Source organism: Hyla sarda, chromosome 12, assembly GCF_029499605.1.
Source record: "Hyla sarda isolate aHylSar1 chromosome 12, aHylSar1.hap1, whole genome shotgun sequence".
Classification (NCBI taxonomy): domain Eukaryota; kingdom Metazoa; phylum Chordata; class Amphibia; order Anura; family Hylidae; genus Hyla; species Hyla sarda.
Genome location: NC_079200.1, coordinates 11676850 through 11696799, shown reverse-complemented (window position 1 = coordinate 11696799; position 19950 = coordinate 11676850). Strand labels below are relative to the sequence as shown.

At 44.4% G+C, this 19950-nt stretch overlaps 1 protein-coding gene across 1 annotated transcript in view; it reads right to left on the bottom strand.

Moving 5' to 3' along the window:
• Positions 1–642: 642 nt before the first annotated feature.
• VAT1 (vesicle amine transport 1) overlaps positions 643–19950 on the bottom strand; it is a 78937-nt gene continuing 59629 nt past the window's right edge. Inside the window, exon 6 of the mRNA XM_056548034.1 lies at positions 643–1911. Within this exon, the coding sequence (XP_056404009.1) occupies positions 1810–1911 (102 nt within the window). The 3' untranslated portion in view covers positions 643–1809. The remainder of the gene's footprint in view (positions 1912–19950) is intronic.

Here is a 19950-nt window from a genome sequence, read left to right as displayed (position 1 = left end):
CAATGGTGAGTGCAGAAGTGATCTGAGGAGCTCCGGAACCTGAGGTAGCAGTTTCCCTCAAACATTTACTCTATAAAGCTGCTTGTTCATGAGGTCAGGCTCAAGAAGTAAAAAACTTGTCTTGGCTCCCCAGTCGAAACGCCATTTCTTTGCCATGACCATCTCCTATTCCCACTGTCGAGGTGGGTGGGAACTGCCTCTCCAAAGTCAAAATTCAACCAACTTGCACAACCCTTACTTCTCTGCCCTTAAAGGTGAACTCCAGAGGAAGAGAATGTTACAGATTTGTAAATTACTTCTATATAAAAAAAAATCTTAATCCTTCCAGTACTTAGCTGATTTATGCTCTACAGGAAGTTGTGTTCTTTCCAGTCTGACCAGTGCTCTCTGCTGACACCGCTGACCAGAGCAGGAGCAAATCCCCATAGCAAACCTCTCCTGCTTCAGACACTTTCTATAGGGATTTTGCTCCTGCTCTGGAAAGTTCCCGACACTGACAAAGGTGTCAGCAGAGGGCGCTGTGGTGAGACTGGAAAGAACTACACAACTTCCTCTGGTGCATACAGTAGTGATACATACTGGAAGGATTAAGTTTTCTGAATAGAAGTAAGTTTTCAAGAATAATTATAGATTTGTAAATATTTTCCCTCTGGAGTGCCCCATTAAGATCTACTCTTCATTTATCGCTCATCTTTAAAGCTTAGCTACGATTTACCATCTCTTCTTCAGATGACTATACCGGGTGAGCGGCTAAAAAGTTACCGAAACCTAGGACAAGGAAATTGCTACAGTTTGTGCTAGAATCTAGTCTGAGACAGCGACTGGATCCAAGTTGTGCTCGACAGGACATATAGTAAAACTTCAGTGAAATTATTTTTATAGATACGGAAGGCAACGTATCCAATTAAAAAGAAAAAAAAAATCTGGTTGTCTACGAACCTTCACTGGTGTCATGTGACTTCATGATTTATAGCAACTCATTTGTTCCATTGACGCTTTCTCTTTCTCGTTGCAAATTTTTTTTTATATATAGTGGTGATTACATTTAAAGGGGTACTCCACTGACCAGCATTCAGAACATTTAGTTGTGAAAGATGTGTGCGTGATGCAGGGGTTGGCCACGCCCCCTTGATGTCAGATCGCGTCCCCTCAATGCAAGTCTATGGGAAGGGGCGTGACTACCGTCACGCCCCCTCCAATAGACCTGCATTGAGGGGGCGTGACCTGACAGGGCGTGGCCGACCCCCACAGCGTTCGGAAAGCTGGCCAGTGGAGTACCCCTTTAAACAAATGAAAACAAGCGACCACAGTTTGAACAAAGAGTTAGGCAAAGTTACAATATGGAGTGACCTAATAAAAAAATATAAAAAAAAAAAATGGACGGTGGGGACAAATAGTGTAACGGCCCCTCAGCGAGATCGCAACCCAATACCTGGAATGTTACTGTGTAAAGACCTGAAGGGAACCCTAAAGAAGTCTCAGTCGGAAAATCACAACTGCAGCAGATTCAATCAAACCAGAAAAGTCCCCCGCAGCTCGGCTCAGGATTCCCCTTTTTGCTAAATCTTGCGCAGTTTTACAGATTTAGTCAGAGATTTCTCGGAATTCATACCCCGGCGTATTCTACGGGCATTACCTGCTCGCCGCCAAATGGGGCAACAGCATCTCACGGCAAGCAAGTGGTTATACATCTTACAATTGGGCTCAGTCAGACACTCACCCCCCTATCCCCAGACACACACATACATTAGTAGGACACAGTTTTCACAATCTGCAGGGTTCGGTGCTCCTTTCTGCAGCTCTTCCCTTTTAGTTCTCTTCCTTCTTCGCCTCTTCCTTTGGCACTTCGGGAACCAAGATGACTTTGCCGATGTTTTTCTTTTCTTGCATTTGTCTCATGGCGTCACCCACCTGCAGAAAACAAAGAGGCCTTTTAATACTGTGTATAAAGCCAAAAGGATTTAGTCTGTAACCAGTGGATTTGGTCAGTACTTGGTAGAATCTGTAAGCTGGAGATTCTCTCTTTGTTAAAGAACTTTTACCACTTTGGCTCCTACCAAGCTCCACACATTCTTCCACAACCACCGTCCTGCTATAAATTAGGCTTTTTTGGCTCCGTTGCCAAACTAGAAGCCAAGATACAAATCCAATCCACTTGTAGAAGTGACAGGAGAATGGAAACTTTATAGCTGGGATTTTTACGTTCTTACATTGCACAAGTTTAACTATGCAAGTCAACCCAATAGACTATATTTTGGGGATTCTGAGACCAGTTTCCAATATCTTCGAGTTTATGCTGATTCGAGCATCTTTTAATAGCACCTTACGGTGCAACTGTAACACTCGGGTGTACCCCTTTAAGTACATACATTGATCAGGTTAGAGTATACAGCAGGGCTTCCCAACCAGGGTGCCTCCAGTTGTTGCTAGACTACAACCCCCAGCATGCCCAGACAGGCTGCTGGAGGCACCCTGGTTGGGAAACAGCATTGTAAACCTGTTTACCCCAGTTCTGAAACCAAAAATGTGTGTGTCTTCCAGGTCAGATAATCCCTGAATGCATTGCTTTTCCCACAGTTCCTTATCACAGGTTTCCCACAACACTTTTGCAGCTGTTTAGAGCAATATTCTGCAGATGCTACTGTATGCATTCCCTGTCTGCTCCACTGCCTGTGGCATTGACCAGCACAAGGCAGCATGCTGTAACCACACCACATTCTTCCCTAAATGTCACAAGATAGATATAGATAGAATAAATATATATATATATATATATATATATATATATATATATATATATATATATATATATATATATATATATATATATATATATATATATATATATATATATATATATATATTTTTTTTTTTTATTTGACTATAAAAGATATAATCTAAACTATTATCTTACATAAGTTCTCATTCATATTCTAAATATAATATTCATATTTTACTTATAATTTAAATATTTCTCTTAATATTCATAAGAAATATTTTAGATTATATATTGAATATATAACACATACATATACACACACACACAGATTTAGGCTGTAGGGGCTGGTCAGAGGATATCACTCAGACAGGACCACGCCTCCCAAGACAGAAAATGATACACTCCTGAGAAAGGGAGGAGCTGCAGAGACACCACCACACTGACAATGAGGAGGACTACACAACTTCCTTTCAGGGGTGAATTATGCAGAAACCCATGCTAAAGCCGGTACAATGAGATTCTGGCATTTGTCGTATCCCTACATCTAGAACACAGCAAAGGAGCTGGCAATAGCTAAGTGTATACAAACCACCTGATAGTTGTAATTGTCACATCCTAATTTGTGGTGCCGTTTGGGAGGAATGGTTTAGTCCACATTATAAGCCGCATTAATACAGTACAACAAAAATAGTGGAGGTTTCTGTAAGACCCGCTGGGGAGCCTCTTAATACAGTCGCTCGCTCTACAACTCACATTCATAAAAACAGCCTGATCCTTGTGTTTATACCGGGGACCTGTTTTTGTTAGCTTATGACTTTAATAAATCTGAGTCATATTTGTAGAAGAAGCCGGAATTGAACAGGTGACCTTTCATGTTGCTAGGAAACGTCACAAGACTAGATTCTCCATGCATAAAATCCTGCACTAATATCTACAAAGAGCTCAGCAAAAACCGCGCAGGACGCCCAGTGTTAATGTCAGCGACATCCCATGGGAAGCCTGAAAACTAATAGCGGCTTACAGAAAGGCCTCTATGCAGAAAAGAAACCTGTCCAAGCAATAATCCAGAGCTCATCCGCTCCCTGCCCCATATTGTGTGCGCTGCTGGAGACAACGCTTGAGCATCAACCACTGCAGCTAATAAAGGCCACCACTCGTCAGAAGAGAAAAATTCAACTACATGGAGTCTAAAAAAATCCAGAGAAGGTCCAGGAGGGCATGGTGGTTACAAATGAATACACAGCATGGCGGGAGAGAACTGATGCATTCAGAGTTCATGTAGCTCCTAAGCATGATTAACCCCTTAAGGACCACGGACATACTCATACGTCCCAGCGAATTTCGCATCCCACCGTGCGGGTTGTGAAACCGGACGCCTGCTGAAATCATTCAGCAGGCGCCCCAGGCAAACGCCGAGGGGGGGGGGGGGTCCCGGGACCCCCACATGTCGACGATCGCCGCAAATCGCAAGTGAATTCACACTTGCGATTTGCGTGATTCCAGGTCATTACGGGTCTATGGTGACCCGGAATATAAAGGAGTCTAAAACACCCACGATCCCCCTGAAGGCATAGGAGTGAGGTGGCAGGGGTGCCACCCCTCCTATCCCTGCTATTGGTGGTCTAGACGCGACCACCAATAGCAGATCGGGGGCAGGGGGAGTTAACTTTCGGTTTCCCCATTCTGCCCACCCACAATAGGCGGGGCAGAACGGGGAAACGACAGTACCGGCGCCAGAGTCCACTTACCAATCTGCGGAGGCTGCGGGCGACGATCGGCATCGGTGATGTTGTGCGGCTTGCTCCCTGGATCTGACGGAAGCCCGTAAGTTGCCTAGCAACATCTGGAGGGCTGCAGACCGAGACCACTATATAGTGGTCTCTATACTGTAGCACTCCAGATGTTGCAAAACTACAACTCCTAGCATGCCCACACAACTGTTTGCTGTCTGGGCATGCTGAGATATGTAGTTTTGCAGCATCTGGAGGGCCACAGTTTGCAGTGGTCTTTATACTGTAGCTCTCCAGATGTTGCAAAACTGCAAATCCCAGCATGCTGGGAGTTGTAGTTGCGATCCCTCCAGCTGTTGCATAACTACAACTTCCAACATGCCCTTCGGTGATCAGTACATGCTGGGAGTTGTAGTTTTGCAACAGCTGGAGGCACACTGGTTGGAAATTATTAAGTTAGATAACAACCTAACTGAAGGTTTTCCAACCAGTGTGCCTCCAGCTGTTGCAAAACTACAACTCCCAGCATGCACGGTCTGTCAGTACATGCTGGGAGTTGTAGTTTTGAAACAGCTGGAGGTTTGCCCCCCCCCCCATGTGAACGTACAGGGTACATTCACATGGGCAGGCTTACAGTAAGTTTTCTGCTTCAAGTATGAGCTGCGGCAAATTTTTCGCCGCAGAGCAAACTCCTAGCGGGAAACTCACTGTAAACCTCCACCAGTGTGAATGTACCCTAAACACACTACACTAACACAAAGGGTAAAACACAACATACACCCCCTTACACTGTCCCCCCAATAAAAATTAAAAACGTATTGTACGGCAGTGTTTCCAAAACAGAGCCTCCAGCTGTTGCAAAAACAACTCCCAGCATTTCTGGACAGCCACTGACTGTCCAGGCATGCTGGGTGTTTAGCAACAGCTGGAGGCACCCTGTTTGGGAATCACTGGCATAGAATACCCCTATGTCCACCCCTATGCAATCCCTAATTTAGTCCTCAAATGCGCATGGTGCCCTCTCACTTCGGAGCCCTGTCGTATTTCAAGGAAACAGTTTGGGCCACATATGGGGTATCTGTACTCGGGAGAAATTACACTACAAATTTTGGGGGGCTTTTTCTCCTTTTACCCCTTATGAAAAGGAAAAGTTGGGGTCTACACCAGCCTGTTAGTGTAAAAAAAAATGTTTTTACACTAACATGCTGGGGTTGCCCTTTACTTTTTATTTTCACAAGAGGTAAAAGGAAAAAAAAAAAAAAGACCCCCAAAATTTGTAACGCAATTTCTCCCGAGTACGGAAATACCCCATATGTGGGCATAAAATGCTCTGCGGACGCACAACAAGGCTCAGGAGTGAAAGCGCACTATGTACATTTGAAGCCTAAATTGGTGATTTGCACAGGGGTGGCTAATTTTACAGCGGTTCTGACAAATGCAAAAATATAAATACCGACATGTGACCCCATTTTGGAAACTACACCCCTCACTGAATGTAACAAGGGGTATAGTGAGCATTAAGACCCCACAGGTGTTTGACAAATTTTCGTTAAACTTTGATGTGAAAATGAAAAAAAAAAAAATTTCTCTTCACTAAAATGCTGGTGTTACCCTAAATTTTTCAATTTCACAAGGGAAAATAGGAAAAAAGCCCCCCCCAAAATTTGTAACCCCATTTCTTCTTAGTAAGAAAATACCCCAAATGTGGATGTAAAGTGCTCAGCGGGCGAACTACAATGCTCAGAAAAGGAGCGCCATTGGGATTTTGAAGAGAAAATGTGTCCGGAATTGAAGGCCACGCGTGTTTACAAAGCCCCCATAGTGCCAGAACAATGGACCCCCCCAACATGTGACCCCATTTTGGAAACCACACCACTCACGTAATGTTATAAGGGGTACAGTGAGCATTTACACCCCACAGGTGTCTGACAGATCTTTGGAACGCTGGTACGTGAAAATGAAAAATTAAATTTTTCATGTGCTCAGCCTAGTGTTCCAAAGATCTGTCAAATGCCAGTGGGGTGTAAATTCTCACTGCACCACTTATTAAATTCTGTGAGGGGTGTAGTTTCCAAAATGGGGTCACATGTAGGGGGGGGGCCACTGTTCTGGCACCACGGGGGGCTTTGTAAACGCACATGGCCCCTGACTACCATTCCAAATAAATTCACTTTTCAAAAGCTCAATGGTGGTCCTCTTCTGAGCATTGTAGTTCAACCGCAGGGCACTTGACGTCCACACATGGGTATTTACATACTCAGAAGAAATGGGGTTACAAATTTTGGGGGGTATTTTCTGCTATTAACCCTTGCAAAAATGTGAAATTTGTGGGAGGGGGCGTGGGAGAAACATTTTAGTGAATCTTTATTTTTTATTTACATATGTAAAAGTCGTGAAACACCAGTGGGGTATTTTCCTTGTTACGTTCCTCAATGGGTCTAGTTTCCAAAATGGTATGCCATGTGGTTTTTTGCTGTTCTGGCACCATAGGGGCTTCCTAAATGTGACATGCCCCCCGACAAAAATTTGCTCTCAAAAAGCCAAATATGACTCCTGAGCATTGTAGTTCACCTGTAGTGCACTTCAGGTCAACTTATGGGGTACCTCCATACTCAGCAGAAAATATCCCCCAAAATTTGTAACTCCATCTCTTCTGAGTATAATTTGACCTGAAGTGCACTACGGGCGAACTACAATGCTCAGAAGAGGATTCATATTTGGCTTTTTGAGAGCAAATTTTGGTCAGGGGGCATGTTTCATTTAGGAAGCCCCTATGGTGCCAGAACAGCAAAAAAAAAAAAAACAGATGGCATACCATTTTGGAAACTAGACCCATTGAGGAACGTAACAAGGAAAATACCCCACTGGTGTTTCACGACTTTAGCACATGTAAAAAAAATAAATAAATAAATAAACTCACTAAAATGTGTTCGCAGGTGTGTTGGGGGTGCAGTTTTTATAATGGGGTCATTTATGGGGTATTTCTAATATGAAGACCCTTCAAACCTGAACTGGTCCCTGAAAAATAGTGAGTTTGAAAATTTTGTGAAAAATTGGAAAATTGCTGCTGAACTTTGAAGCTCTCTGGTGTCTTCAAAAAGTAAAAACTTGTCAATTTTATGATGCAAACATGAAGTAGACATATTGGAAATGTGAATAAAAAAAAATTATTTTCCTTACAAGCAGAAAGCTTTAAAGTTAGAAAAATGCTAAATTTTCTATTTTTTCATAAAATTTTTGGATTTTTCACCAAGAAAGGATGCAAGTTACCACAAAAATTTACCACTATGTTAAAGTAGAATATGTCACGAAAAAACAATCTCGGAATCAGAATGAAAGGTAAAAGCATTCCAGAGTTATTAATGTTTAAAGTGACAGTGGTCAGATGTTCAAAAAAACGCTCTGGTCCTAAGGTGTAAAATGGCCTGGTCCTTAAGGAGTTATAGGGGTACTCCGGTGGGAAAAAAATAATTCTTTTTTTTTTTAAACCAACTGGTGCCAGAAAGTTAAACATATTTGTAAATTACTTCTATTAAAAAAAATCTTAATCCTTCCTGTACTTATTAGGTGCTGAATACTACAGAGGAAATTCTTTTCTTTTTGGAATGCTCTCTGATGACATCACGAGCACAGTGCTCTCTGCTGACGTTATTATAATAAGTCTATTTATTGTTGTCCTTAGTGGTATTTGAACCCAAGGCCCTGGCACTGCAAGGCAGCAGTGCTAACCACCAAGCCACCATGCTGCCCTTAGCATACATCTGCTATGCACGGTTGCTAAAACGGACAGATGTCAGCAGAGAGCACTGTGCTCGTGATGTCATCAGTGTTCCAAAAAGAAAGGGATTTCCTCTGTAGCATTCAGCAGCTAATAAGTACTGGGAGGATTAAGATTTATTAACAGAAGTAATTTACAAATATGTTTAACTTTCTGGCACCAGTTGATTTAAAAAAGAAAAAAAAAAAAAAAAACTAGACCAGCTAGAAATGCGTCAGTTCTCTCCCACCATGCTATGATTAACCATTGTGTAAGCTCCATTCGCCACTGGAGACTCCGGATTTTAAGATGTTATGAAGTGGATGGTGGTTACACATGAATCATGGCGGGAGAGAACTGAATCATGATTAAAGGGGTACTCTGGTGCTTCAGCATTCTGAACATTTGGTGCAAAACGTTGAGCTGGAGGGCGTGATCGTGACATGGTCATACCCCCTTGTGCTATCACACCACGCCCCCCTCCATTCATGTCTGTCATGGCGTGCCCGTGAGGTCATGACCACTGCTGCAGGAACGCCGGGTGCTGCTGGAGATTGCGGGGGGCCCAAGCAGCGGGACCCCCGTGATCAAAGATCTTATCACCTTCCAAAATTGAGTTCTTAATCATGATTAAGAGCTAGATCAGCTAGAAACGCGTCTGTTCTCTCCCGCCATGCTATGATTCACATGTAACCGCCATCCACTTACAGGCTCTCCGGATTTTAAGGGATTATAAAAATAGTGGTTACGTCTCATGGCGGAAAAGATCCATTCTGAGTGGATCTAGCTCTTAACGCATCATGGCAGGAGAGAACTGAATCACGATTAAGAGCTCTGAATGCTTGTGCGCTCGATTAGCTAGAAACAGTTCTCTCCCGCCATGCTATGATTCACATTTAAAAAGGGGTACTCTGCTCCAAACATTATCCCCTACCCAAAGGATAGGTTATAAGAGGTTAGATTGTGGAGGTCCCGCCGCTGTGGCCCCATCATTTGGTGCCCGATGGCTAGCGATGCCAGGCGCCACGCCCCCTCCATTCATGTCTATGGGAGGAGACGTGATTTCAAGGTACTAGTTGTTATGCCCCCTCCCATAGACCTGAATGGAGGGGGCGTGGCGTCACGAACGCTGTAAGCCTCCGTGTTCCGGACGCAGCAGGGGTCCCCCCTCGATCTAACATCTTATATCTCCTATCCTTTGGATTGGGAATAAGATGTTTACAGTGGAGTGCCCCTTTAACCACCATTCACTTTATGACATCTTAAAAAACACAGAGTGTGCGTATTTTCTCCTATTTGGTGCTGGCCTCCATGCTGCAGCTGTTGGTCGGGACATGTTTGGTGCACCTGCAGAGCATCTGCCCTAGTTTACCTTGCACATCAATTGTTCGTGAAATGTGTTGCACAGAACATCCACTTTTAGTTGCTTTGTGTACATAAACTGAAAGCTGTAGAAAGAACAGGAGTTGAGTCTTTGGGCTCTGTCCACACTGCGTAAAATGAGCAGAAAGTCTACCCGGAAAACACGGACTGGTATTCCACACATTTGCATGTTCCACTGGCGCTAGGACCACTTGGAAATGCTCCGCAGACAGCCATGGATAGAGCCGATTCCAACGAAATAACCGCACTCATCTGCCATGCAAATTCTGCAGTGTACATGGTGCAGCAGAATCTGACTGAAAATAGGACTCTGCCGCAATGGGAATTTCGAGTGGAAATTTTCCACCGTGTGAACATGGCCTTGGTCAACACTATATCACGCATATGTTAAAGTAAAGGGGAAAAAACAACAAAGTACCGTATATACTCGAGTATAAGCCGACCCAAATATAAACAGAGACCCCTAAATTCAACCCAAAAACCCAGGAAAAGTTATTGACTCGACTATAAGCCTAGGGTGGGAAATACATCACCGCCTGTTAATCCCTTCATCAGTGGTCTTCAACATCTGCGGACCTCCAGATGTTGCAAAACTACAACTCCCAGCATGCCCGGACAGCAGATGGCTGTCCGGGTATGCTGGGAGTTGTAGTTTTGAAACCTCTGGAAGTCCGCAAGTTGAAGACCACTGCTGCCTTCATCATCCAGACCCCCCTTTAGTTTTCTACTCACCTCCCCTTGGTGGGAAGGAAGGGTGAGCTGGTCCGGGCCATCTATGCTGCAGGGACCGTCCGGTGGGGAGGGTTAGTCGTTCCGGGCTGTCCATCTTCACCGGGAGTCCCTCTTCTCCGCTCCGGCCCCGGACTAGTGATGTTGCCTTGACGACGACGCACAGGGACGTCACAGACCAGTTCACCCTACCTTCCCACCGTGGGGAGGTGAGTAGAAAACTAAAGGGGGGGTCTGGATGATGACGAAGGCCGCAGTGGTCTTCAATCTGCAGACCTCCAGATGTTTCAAAACTACAACTCCCAGCATGCTGATGGCTGTCCGGGCATGCTGGGAGCTGTAGTTTTGCAACATCTGGAGGCCTGCAGGTTTAAGACCACTGAGAAGGGATTGACAGGCGGAGAGTTCACACGAGTATAAGCCGAGGGGGGCGTTTTCAGCACGAAAAATCATGCTGAAAAACTAGGCTTATACTCTAGTATATATGGTAGTTGGACTGAAACCAAGTACTATATATTCTATAATATATCAAAACGCATCAAAATATATTTCCCAACTTACCATATCAAACATACCATGACGTCCATCAGGAATCTACTACAGTGTTTCCTAACCAGGGTGCTCCCCCAACTACAACTCCCAGCATGCTTGGACAGCCAAAGGCTAGATCTACATTGTGGCCATGGATCAGAATCTGAGCAGCCCCAGTGAGACTCGAGTCCTTCTACAACACTACACAGTAGGTTGGCGCTACATAGACTGTCCTAATACAATTGGCCTATTCCCAGATCATAAAGGTTCTTCTCTCCATCATTTCAACTCTCTATGACGTCACTATCCATACATGAAATCTAGACAAGGATCCAATTCATGGAAGGCCATTTAGGTACAGTTCACAATGCTGCATTCTCCATAGTGGAGGTTCCAACATTTGGGGTATGTTCACACTGAAGAATTGACAAATAATTGACTTTGTAATTCTGGGCCAGTACTCCGCTCCAATTCTTCCTTGAATGAAAGTTCCGTTGACTTTAATGGCCTTTTTCACACGGAGGAATCTTACCACAGATGAAACTCTGGAATCACATTCCGCCAGTAGATTGAACAGGTTAAAGGGTACCTCTCATCAAAAAAAACTTTTGATATATTACAGATTAATGTATGCAGAATAACTTTACAATTGCATGTTATTCAAAAATATGCTTCTTTCTATTTAATTTTCCACTTTGAAGAAATGACCACTAGGGGTCTCCCTACCAGTCCTGGCAGCAAGCATTTCAGACTCATGCTGGAGTCCTAAACACTACGAGCTGCCAGTCTGCTTTGTTCACAAGGGAGAACACTCAGAGCGGCCAGCCTGCTTTGTTCACAGTCTGTTTGGCTGTGAACAAAGCAGGCTGGCAGCTCTGAGTGTTTAGGACTCCAGCATGAGTCAGAAATGCTTGCTGACAGGACTGATCGGGAAAAATACAATAGAAAGAAGCATATTTTTCATTAACATGCTATTGGAAAGTTATTCAACATTCATTAACCTAAAATATATCAAAAGTTTATTTGATGAGGTATCCTTTAATTTTCTGGTGGGTAAAAGCCCATTGAAGTAAATGGGACTATTTCTCCTGACTAAATAAGTTTGATCCCGATACAGTGATCCCTCAACTTACAATGGCCTTAACATACAAAAGTGTCGACATACAATGGTCCAGAAAATACCATTGTAACATGAAACCAGACTCAACATACAATGCTACGGACAGTCCAGATCTGTGATATCTGTCACAGGAACTGACCAATCAGAATGGGCATTTTACTGGTAAATCGCCTGTATTACTGAAGTGCATGCACTGACTGGTGTCTGGTAGCACCCCCTACAGTACAGGGAGATATTACAAGTTCTGTACTACTCCTTACCTGTGACCGGGTTAGCTGCTCCTTTGGACCCCAAGTAAGGGCGGCTCCATTTGGGACACTGTGTGTACTGTATAGGACCCTGAAGAAGCTCCTGCCCTCTACATAAACCATAGTTTCCCAACCAGGGTGTCTCCAGCTATTGCAAAACTACAACTCCCAGCATGCCCGGACAGCCAACGGCTGTCCGGGCATGCTTGGAGTTGTAGTTTTGCAATAGCTGGAGACACCCTGGTTGGGAATCACTGATAGACAGTGATTTACAGCTCCCAGCAGATCTTTATTACTTTTATATATCAGGATTTGCTTTATCTGTATTAGTTATCTACTTATTTTTCTTTACTCACTTTTTTTCAGATGACATTTTGGGGCTTCAGAACCAATTACCAGGTTTCAATAGAGTTCTGGTCTCAACATACAATGGTTTCAAATAGAGATGAGCGAACTTACAGTAAATTTGATTCGTCACGAACTTCTCGGCTCGGCAGTTGATGGATTATCCTGCATAAATTAGTTCAGCTTTCAGGTGCTCCGGTGGGCTGGAAAAGGTGGATACAGTCATAGGAGACTCTTTCCTAGGACTGTATCCACCTTTTCCAGCCCTCCGGAGCTCCGGAAAGCTGAACTAATTTATGCAGGATAAGTCATCAACTGCCGAGCCGAGAAGTTTGTGATGAATCGAATTTACTGTAAGTTCGCTCATCTCTAGTTTCAACATACAATGGTCGTCCCAGAAGAGATAGAGAGCAGATAGAGAGCAGATAGAGAGCAGATAGAGAGCAGATAGAGAGCAGATAGAGAGCAGATAGAGAGCAGATAGAGAGCAGATAGAGAGCAGATAGAGAGCAGATAGAGAGCAGATAGAGAGCAGATAGAGAGCAGATAGAGAGCAGATAGAGAGCAGATAGAGAGCAGATAGAGAGCAGATAGAGAGCAGATAGAGAGCAGATAGAGAGCAGATAGAGAGCAGATAGAGAGCAGATAGAGAGCAGATAGAGAGCAGATAGAGAGCAGATAGAGAGCAGATAGAGAGCAGATAGAGAGCAGATAGAGAGCAGATAGAGAGCAGATAGAGAGCAGATAGAGAGCAGATAGAGAGCAGATAGAGAGCAGATAGAGAGCAGATAGAGAGCAGATAGAGAGCAGATAGAGAGCAGATAGAGAGCAGATAGAGAGCAGATAGAGAGCAGATAGAGAGCAGATAGAGAGCAGATAGAGAGCAGATAGAGAGCAGATAGAGAGCAGATAGAGAGCAGATAGAGAGCAGATAGAGAGCAGATAGAGAGCAGATAGAGAGCAGATAGAGAGCAGATAGAGAGCAGATAGAGAGCAGATAGAGAGCAGATAGAGAGCAGATAGAGAGCAGATAGAGAGCAGATAGAGAGCAGATAGAGAGCAGATAGAGAGCAGATAGAGAGCAGATAGAGAGCAGATAGAGAGCAGATAGAGAGCAGATAGAGAGCAGATAGAGAGCAGATAGAGAGCAGATAGAGAGCAGATAGAGAGCAGATAGAGAGCAGATAGAGAGCAGATAGAGAGCAGATAGAGAGCAGATAGAGAGCAGATAGAGAGCAGATAGAGAGCAGATAGAGAGCAGATAGAGAGCAGATAGAGAGCAGATAGAGAGCAGATAGAGAGCAGATAGAGAGCAGATAGAGAGCAGATAGAGAGCAGATAGAGAGCAGATAGAGAGCAGATAGAGAGCAGATAGAGAGCAGATAGAGAGCAGATAGAGAGCAGATAGAGAGCAGATAGAGAGCAGATAGAGAGCAGATAGAGAGCAGATAGAGAGCAGATAGAGAGCAGATAGAGAGCAGATAGAGAGCAGATAGAGAGCAGATAGAGAGCAGATAGAGAGCAGATAGAGAGCAGATAGAGAGCAGATAGAGAGCAGATAGAGAGCAGATAGAGAGCAGATAGAGAGCAGATAGAGAGCAGATAGAGAGCAGATAGAGAGCAGATAGAGAGCAGATAGAGAGCAGATAGAGAGCAGATAGAGAGCAGATAGAGAGCAGATAGAGAGCAGATAGAGAGCAGATAGAGAGCAGATAGAGAGCAGATAGAGAGCAGATAGAGAGCAGATAGAGAGCAGATAGAGAGCAGATAGAGAGCAGATAGAGAGCAGATAGAGAGCAGATAGAGAGCAGATAGAGAGCAGATAGAGAGCAGATAGAGAGCAGATAGAGAGCAGATAGAGAGCAGATAGAGAGCAGATAGAGAGCAGATAGAGAGCAGATAGAGAGCAGATAGAGAGCAGATAGAGAGCAGATAGAGAGCAGATAGAGAGCAGATAGAGAGCAGATAGAGAGCAGATAGAGAGCAGATAGAGAGCAGATAGAGAGCAGATAGAGAGCAGATAGAGAGCAGATAGAGAGCAGATAGAGAGCAGATAGAGAGCAGATAGAGAGCAGATAGAGAGCAGATAGAGAGCAGATAGAGAGCAGATAGAGAGCAGATAGAGAGCAGATAGAGAGCAGATAGAGAGCAGATAGAGAGCAGATAGAGAGCAGATAGAGAGCAGATAGAGAGCAGATAGAGAGCAGATAGAGAGCAGATAGAGAGCAGATAGAGAGCAGATAGAGAGCAGATAGAGAGCAGATAGAGAGCAGATAGAGAGCAGATAGAGAGCAGATAGAGAGCAGATAGAGAGCAGATAGAGAGCAGATAGAGAGCAGATAGAGAGCAGATAGAGAGCAGATAGAGAGCAGATAGAGAGCAGATAGAGAGCAGATAGAGAGCAGATAGAGAGCAGATAGAGAGCAGATAGAGAGCAGATAGAGAGCAGATAGAGAGCAGATAGAGAGCAGATAGAGAGCAGATAGAGAGCAGATAGAGAGCAGATAGAGAGCAGATAGAGAGCAGATAGAGAGCAGATAGAGAGCAGATAGAGAGCAGATAGAGAGCAGATAGAGAGCAGATAGAGAGCAGATAGAGAGCAGATAGAGAGCAGATAGAGAGCAGATAGAGAGCAGATAGAGAGCAGATAGAGAGCAGATAGAGAGCAGATAGAGAGCAGATAGAGAGCAGATAGAGAGCAGATAGAGAGCAGATAGAGAGCAGATAGAGAGCAGATAGAGAGCAGATAGAGAGCAGATAGAGAGCAGATAGAGAGCAGATAGAGAGCAGATAGAGAGCAGATAGAGAGCAGATAGAGAGCAGATAGAGAGCAGATAGAGAGCAGATAGAGAGCAGATAGAGAGCAGATAGAGAGCAGATAGAGAGCAGATAGAGAGCAGATAGAGAGCAGATAGAGAGCAGATAGAGAGCAGATAGAGAGCAGATAGAGAGCAGATAGAGAGCAGATAGAGAGCAGATAGAGAGCAGATAGAGAGCAGATAGAGAGCAGATAGAGAGCAGATAGAGAGCAGATAGAGAGCAGATAGAGAGCAGATAGAGAGCAGATAGAGAGCAGATAGAGAGCAGATAGAGAGCAGATAGAGAGCAGATAGAGAGCAGATAGAGAGCAGATAGAGAGCAGATAGAGAGCAGATAGAGAGCAGATAGAGAGCAGATAGAGAGCAGATAGAGAGCAGATAGAGAGCAGATAGAGAGCAGATAGAGAGCAGATAGAGAGCAGATAGAGAGCAGATAGAGAGCAGATAGAGAGCAGATAGAGAGCAGATAGAGAGCAGATAGAGAGCAGATAGAGAGCAGATAGAGAGCAGATAGAGAGCAGATAGAGAGCAGATAGAGAGCAGATAGAGAGCAGATAGAGAGCAGATAGAGAGCAGATAGAGAGCAGATAGAGAGCAGATAGAGAGCAGATAGAGAGCAGATAGAGAGCAGATAGAGAGCAGATAGAGAGCAGATAGAGAGCAGATAGAGAGCAGATAGAGAGCAGATAGAGAGCAGATAGAGAGCAGATAGAGAGCAGATAGAGAGCAGATAGAGAGCAGATAGAGAGCAGATAGAGAGCAGATAGAGAGCAGATAGAGAGCAGATAGAGAGCAGATAGAGAGCAGATAGAGAGCAGATAGAGAGCAGATAGAGAGCAGATAGAGAGCAGATAGAGAGCAGATAGAGAGCAGATAGAGAGCAGATAGAGAGCAGATAGAGAGCAGATAGAGAGCAGATAGAGAGCAGATAGAGAGCAGATAGAGAGCAGATAGAGAGCAGATAGAGAGCAGATAGAGAGCAGATAGAGAGCAGATAGAGAGCAGATAGAGAGCAGATAGAGAGCAGATAGAGAGCAGATAGAGAGCAGATAGAGAGCAGATAGAGAGCAGATAGAGAGCAGATAGAGAGCAGATAGAGAGCAGATAGAGAGCAGATAGAGAGCAGATAGAGAGCAGATAGAGAGCAGATAGAGAGCAGATAGAGAGCAGATAGAGAGCAGATAGAGAGCAGATAGAGAGCAGATAGAGAGCAGATAGAGAGCAGATAGAGAGCAGATAGAGAGCAGATAGAGAGCAGATAGAGAGCAGATAGAGAGCAGATAGAGAGCAGATAGAGAGCAGATAGAGAGCAGATAGAGAGCAGATAGAGAGCAGATAGAGAGCAGATAGAGAGCAGATAGAGAGCAGATAGAGAGCAGATAGAGAGCAGATAGAGAGCAGATAGAGAGCAGATAGAGAGCAGATAGAGAGCAGATAGAGAGCAGATAGAGAGCAGATAGAGAGCAGATAGAGAGCAGATAGAGAGCAGATAGAGAGCAGATAGAGAGCAGATAGAGAGCAGATAGAGAGCAGATAGAGAGCAGATAGAGAGCAGATAGAGAGCAGATAGAGAGCAGATAGAGAGCAGATAGAGAGCAGATAGAGAGCAGATAGAGAGCAGATAGAGAGCAGATAGAGAGCAGATAGAGAGCAGATAGAGAGCAGATAGAGAGCAGATAGAGAGCAGATAGAGAGCAGATAGAGAGCAGATAGAGAGCAGATAGAGAGCAGATAGAGAGCAGATAGAGAGCAGATAGAGAGCAGATAGAGAGCAGATAGAGAGCAGATAGAGAGCAGATAGAGAGCAGATAGAGAGCAGATAGAGAGCAGATAGAGAGCAGATAGAGAGCAGATAGAGAGCAGATAGAGAGCAGATAGAGAGCAGATAGAGAGCAGATAGAGAGCAGATAGAGAGCAGATAGAGAGCAGATAGAGAGCAGATAGAGAGCAGATAGAGAGCAGATAGAGAGCAGATAGAGAGCAGATAGAGAGCAGATAGAGAGCAGATAGAGAGCAGATAGAGAGCAGATAGAGAGCAGATAGAGAGCAGATAGAGAGCAGATAGAGAGCAGATAGAGAGCAGATAGAGAGCAGATAGAGAGCAGATAGAGAGCAGATAGAGAGCAGATAGAGAGCAGATAGAGAGCAGATAGAGAGCAGATAGAGAGCAGATAGAGAGCAGATAGAGAGCAGATAGAGAGCAGATAGAGAGCAGATAGAGAGCAGATAGAGAGCAGATAGAGAGCAGATAGAGAGCAGATAGAGAGCAGATAGAGAGCAGATAGAGAGCAGATAGAGAGCAGATAGAGAGCAGATAGAGAGCAGATAGAGAGCAGATAGAGAGCAGATAGAGAGCAGATAGAGAGCAGATAGAGAGCAGATAGAGAGCAGATAGAGAGCAGATAGAGAGCAGATAGAGAGCAGATAGAGAGCAGATAGAGAGCAGATAGAGAGCAGATAGAGAGCAGATAGAGAGCAGATAGAGAGCAGATAGAGAGCAGATAGAGAGCAGATAGAGAGCAGATAGAGAGCAGATAGAGAGCAGATAGAGAGCAGATAGAGAGCAGATAGAGAGCAGATAGAGAGCAGATAGAGAGCAGATAGAGAGCAGATAGAGAGCAGATAGAGAGCAGATAGAGAGCAGATAGAGAGCAGATAGAGAGCAGATAGAGAGCAGATAGAGAGCAGATAGAGAGCAGATAGAGAGCAGATAGAGAGCAGATAGAGAGCAGATAGAGAGCAGATAGAGAGCAGATAGAGAGCAGATAGAGAGCAGATAGAGAGCAGATAGAGAGCAGATAGAGAGCAGATAGAGAGCAGATAGAGAGCAGATAGAGAGCAGATAGAGAGCAGATAGAGAGCAGATAGAGAGCAGATAGAGAGCAGATAGAGAGCAGATAGAGAGCAGATAGAGAGCAGATAGAGAGCAGATAGAGAGCAGATAGAGAGCAGATAGAGAGCAGATAGAGAGCAGATAGAGAGCAGATAGAGAGCAGATAGAGAGCAGATAGAGAGCAGATAGAGAGCAGATAGAGAGCAGATAGAGAGCAGATAGAGAGCAGATAGAGAGCAGATAGAGAGCAGATAGAGAGCAGATAGAGAGCAGATAGAGAGCAGATAGAGAGCAGATAGAGAGCAGATAGAGAGCAGATAGAGAGCAGATAGAGAGCAGATAGAGAGCAGATAGAGAGCAGATAGAGAGCAGATAGAGAGCAGATAGAGAGCAGATAGAGAGCAGATAGAGAGCAGATAGAGAGCAGATAGAGAGCAGATAGAGAGCAGATAGAGAGCAGATAGAGAGCAGATAGAGAGCAGATAGAGAGCAGATAGAGAGCAGATAGAGAGCAGATAGAGAGCAGATAGAGAGCAGATAGAGAGCAGATAGAGAGCAGATAGAGAGCAGATAGAGAGCAGATAGAGAGCAGATAGAGAGCAGATAGAGAGCAGATAGAGAGCAGATAGAGAGCAGATAGAGAGCAGATAGAGAGCAGATAGAGAGCAGATAGAGAGCAGATAGAGAGCAGATAGAGAGCAGATAGAGAGCAGATAGAGAGCAGATAGAGAGCAGATAGAGAGCAGATAGAGAGCAGATAGAGAGCAGATAGAGAGCAGATAGAGAGCAGATAGAGAGCAGATAGAGAGCAGATAGAGAGCAGATAGAGAGCAGATAGAGAGCAGATAGAGAGCAGATAGAGAGCAGATAGAGAGCAGATAGAGAGCAGATAGAGAGCAGATAGAGAGCAGATAGAGAGCAGATAGAGAGCAGATAGAGAGCAGATAGAGAGCAGATAGAGAGCAGATAGAGAGCAGATAGAGAGCAGATAGAGAGCAGATAGAGAGCAGATAGAGAGCAGATAGAGAGCAGATAGAGAGCAGATAGAGAGCAGATAGAGAGCAGATAGAGAGCAGATAGAGAGCAGATAGAGAGCAGATAGAGAGCAGATAGAGAGCAGATAGAGAGCAGATAGAGAGCAGATAGAGAGCAGATAGAGAGCAGATAGAGAGCAGATAGAGAGCAGATAGAGAGCAGATAGAGAGCAGATAGAGAGCAGATAGAGAGCAGATAGAGAGCAGATAGAGAGCAGATAGAGAGCAGATAGAGAGCAGATAGAGAGCAGATAGAGAGCAGATAGAGAGCAGATAGAGAGCAGATAGAGAGCAGATAGAGAGCAGATAGAGAGCAGATAGAGAGCAGATAGAGAGCAGATAGAGAGCAGATAGAGAGCAGATAGAGAGCAGATAGAGAGCAGATAGAGAGCAGATAGAGAGCAGATAGAGAGCAGATAGAGAGCAGATAGAGAGCAGATAGAGAGCAGATAGAGAGCAGATAGAGAGCAGATAGAGAGCAGATAGAGAGCAGATAGAGAGCAGATAGAGAGCAGATAGAGAGCAGATAGAGAGCAGATAGAGAGCAGATAGAGAGCAGATAGAGAGCAGATAGAGAGCAGATAGAGAGCAGATAGAGAGCAGATAGAGAGCAGATAGAGAGCAGATAGAGAGCAGATAGAGAGCAGATAGAGAGCAGATAGAGAGCAGATAGAGAGCAGATAGAGAGCAGATAGAGAGCAG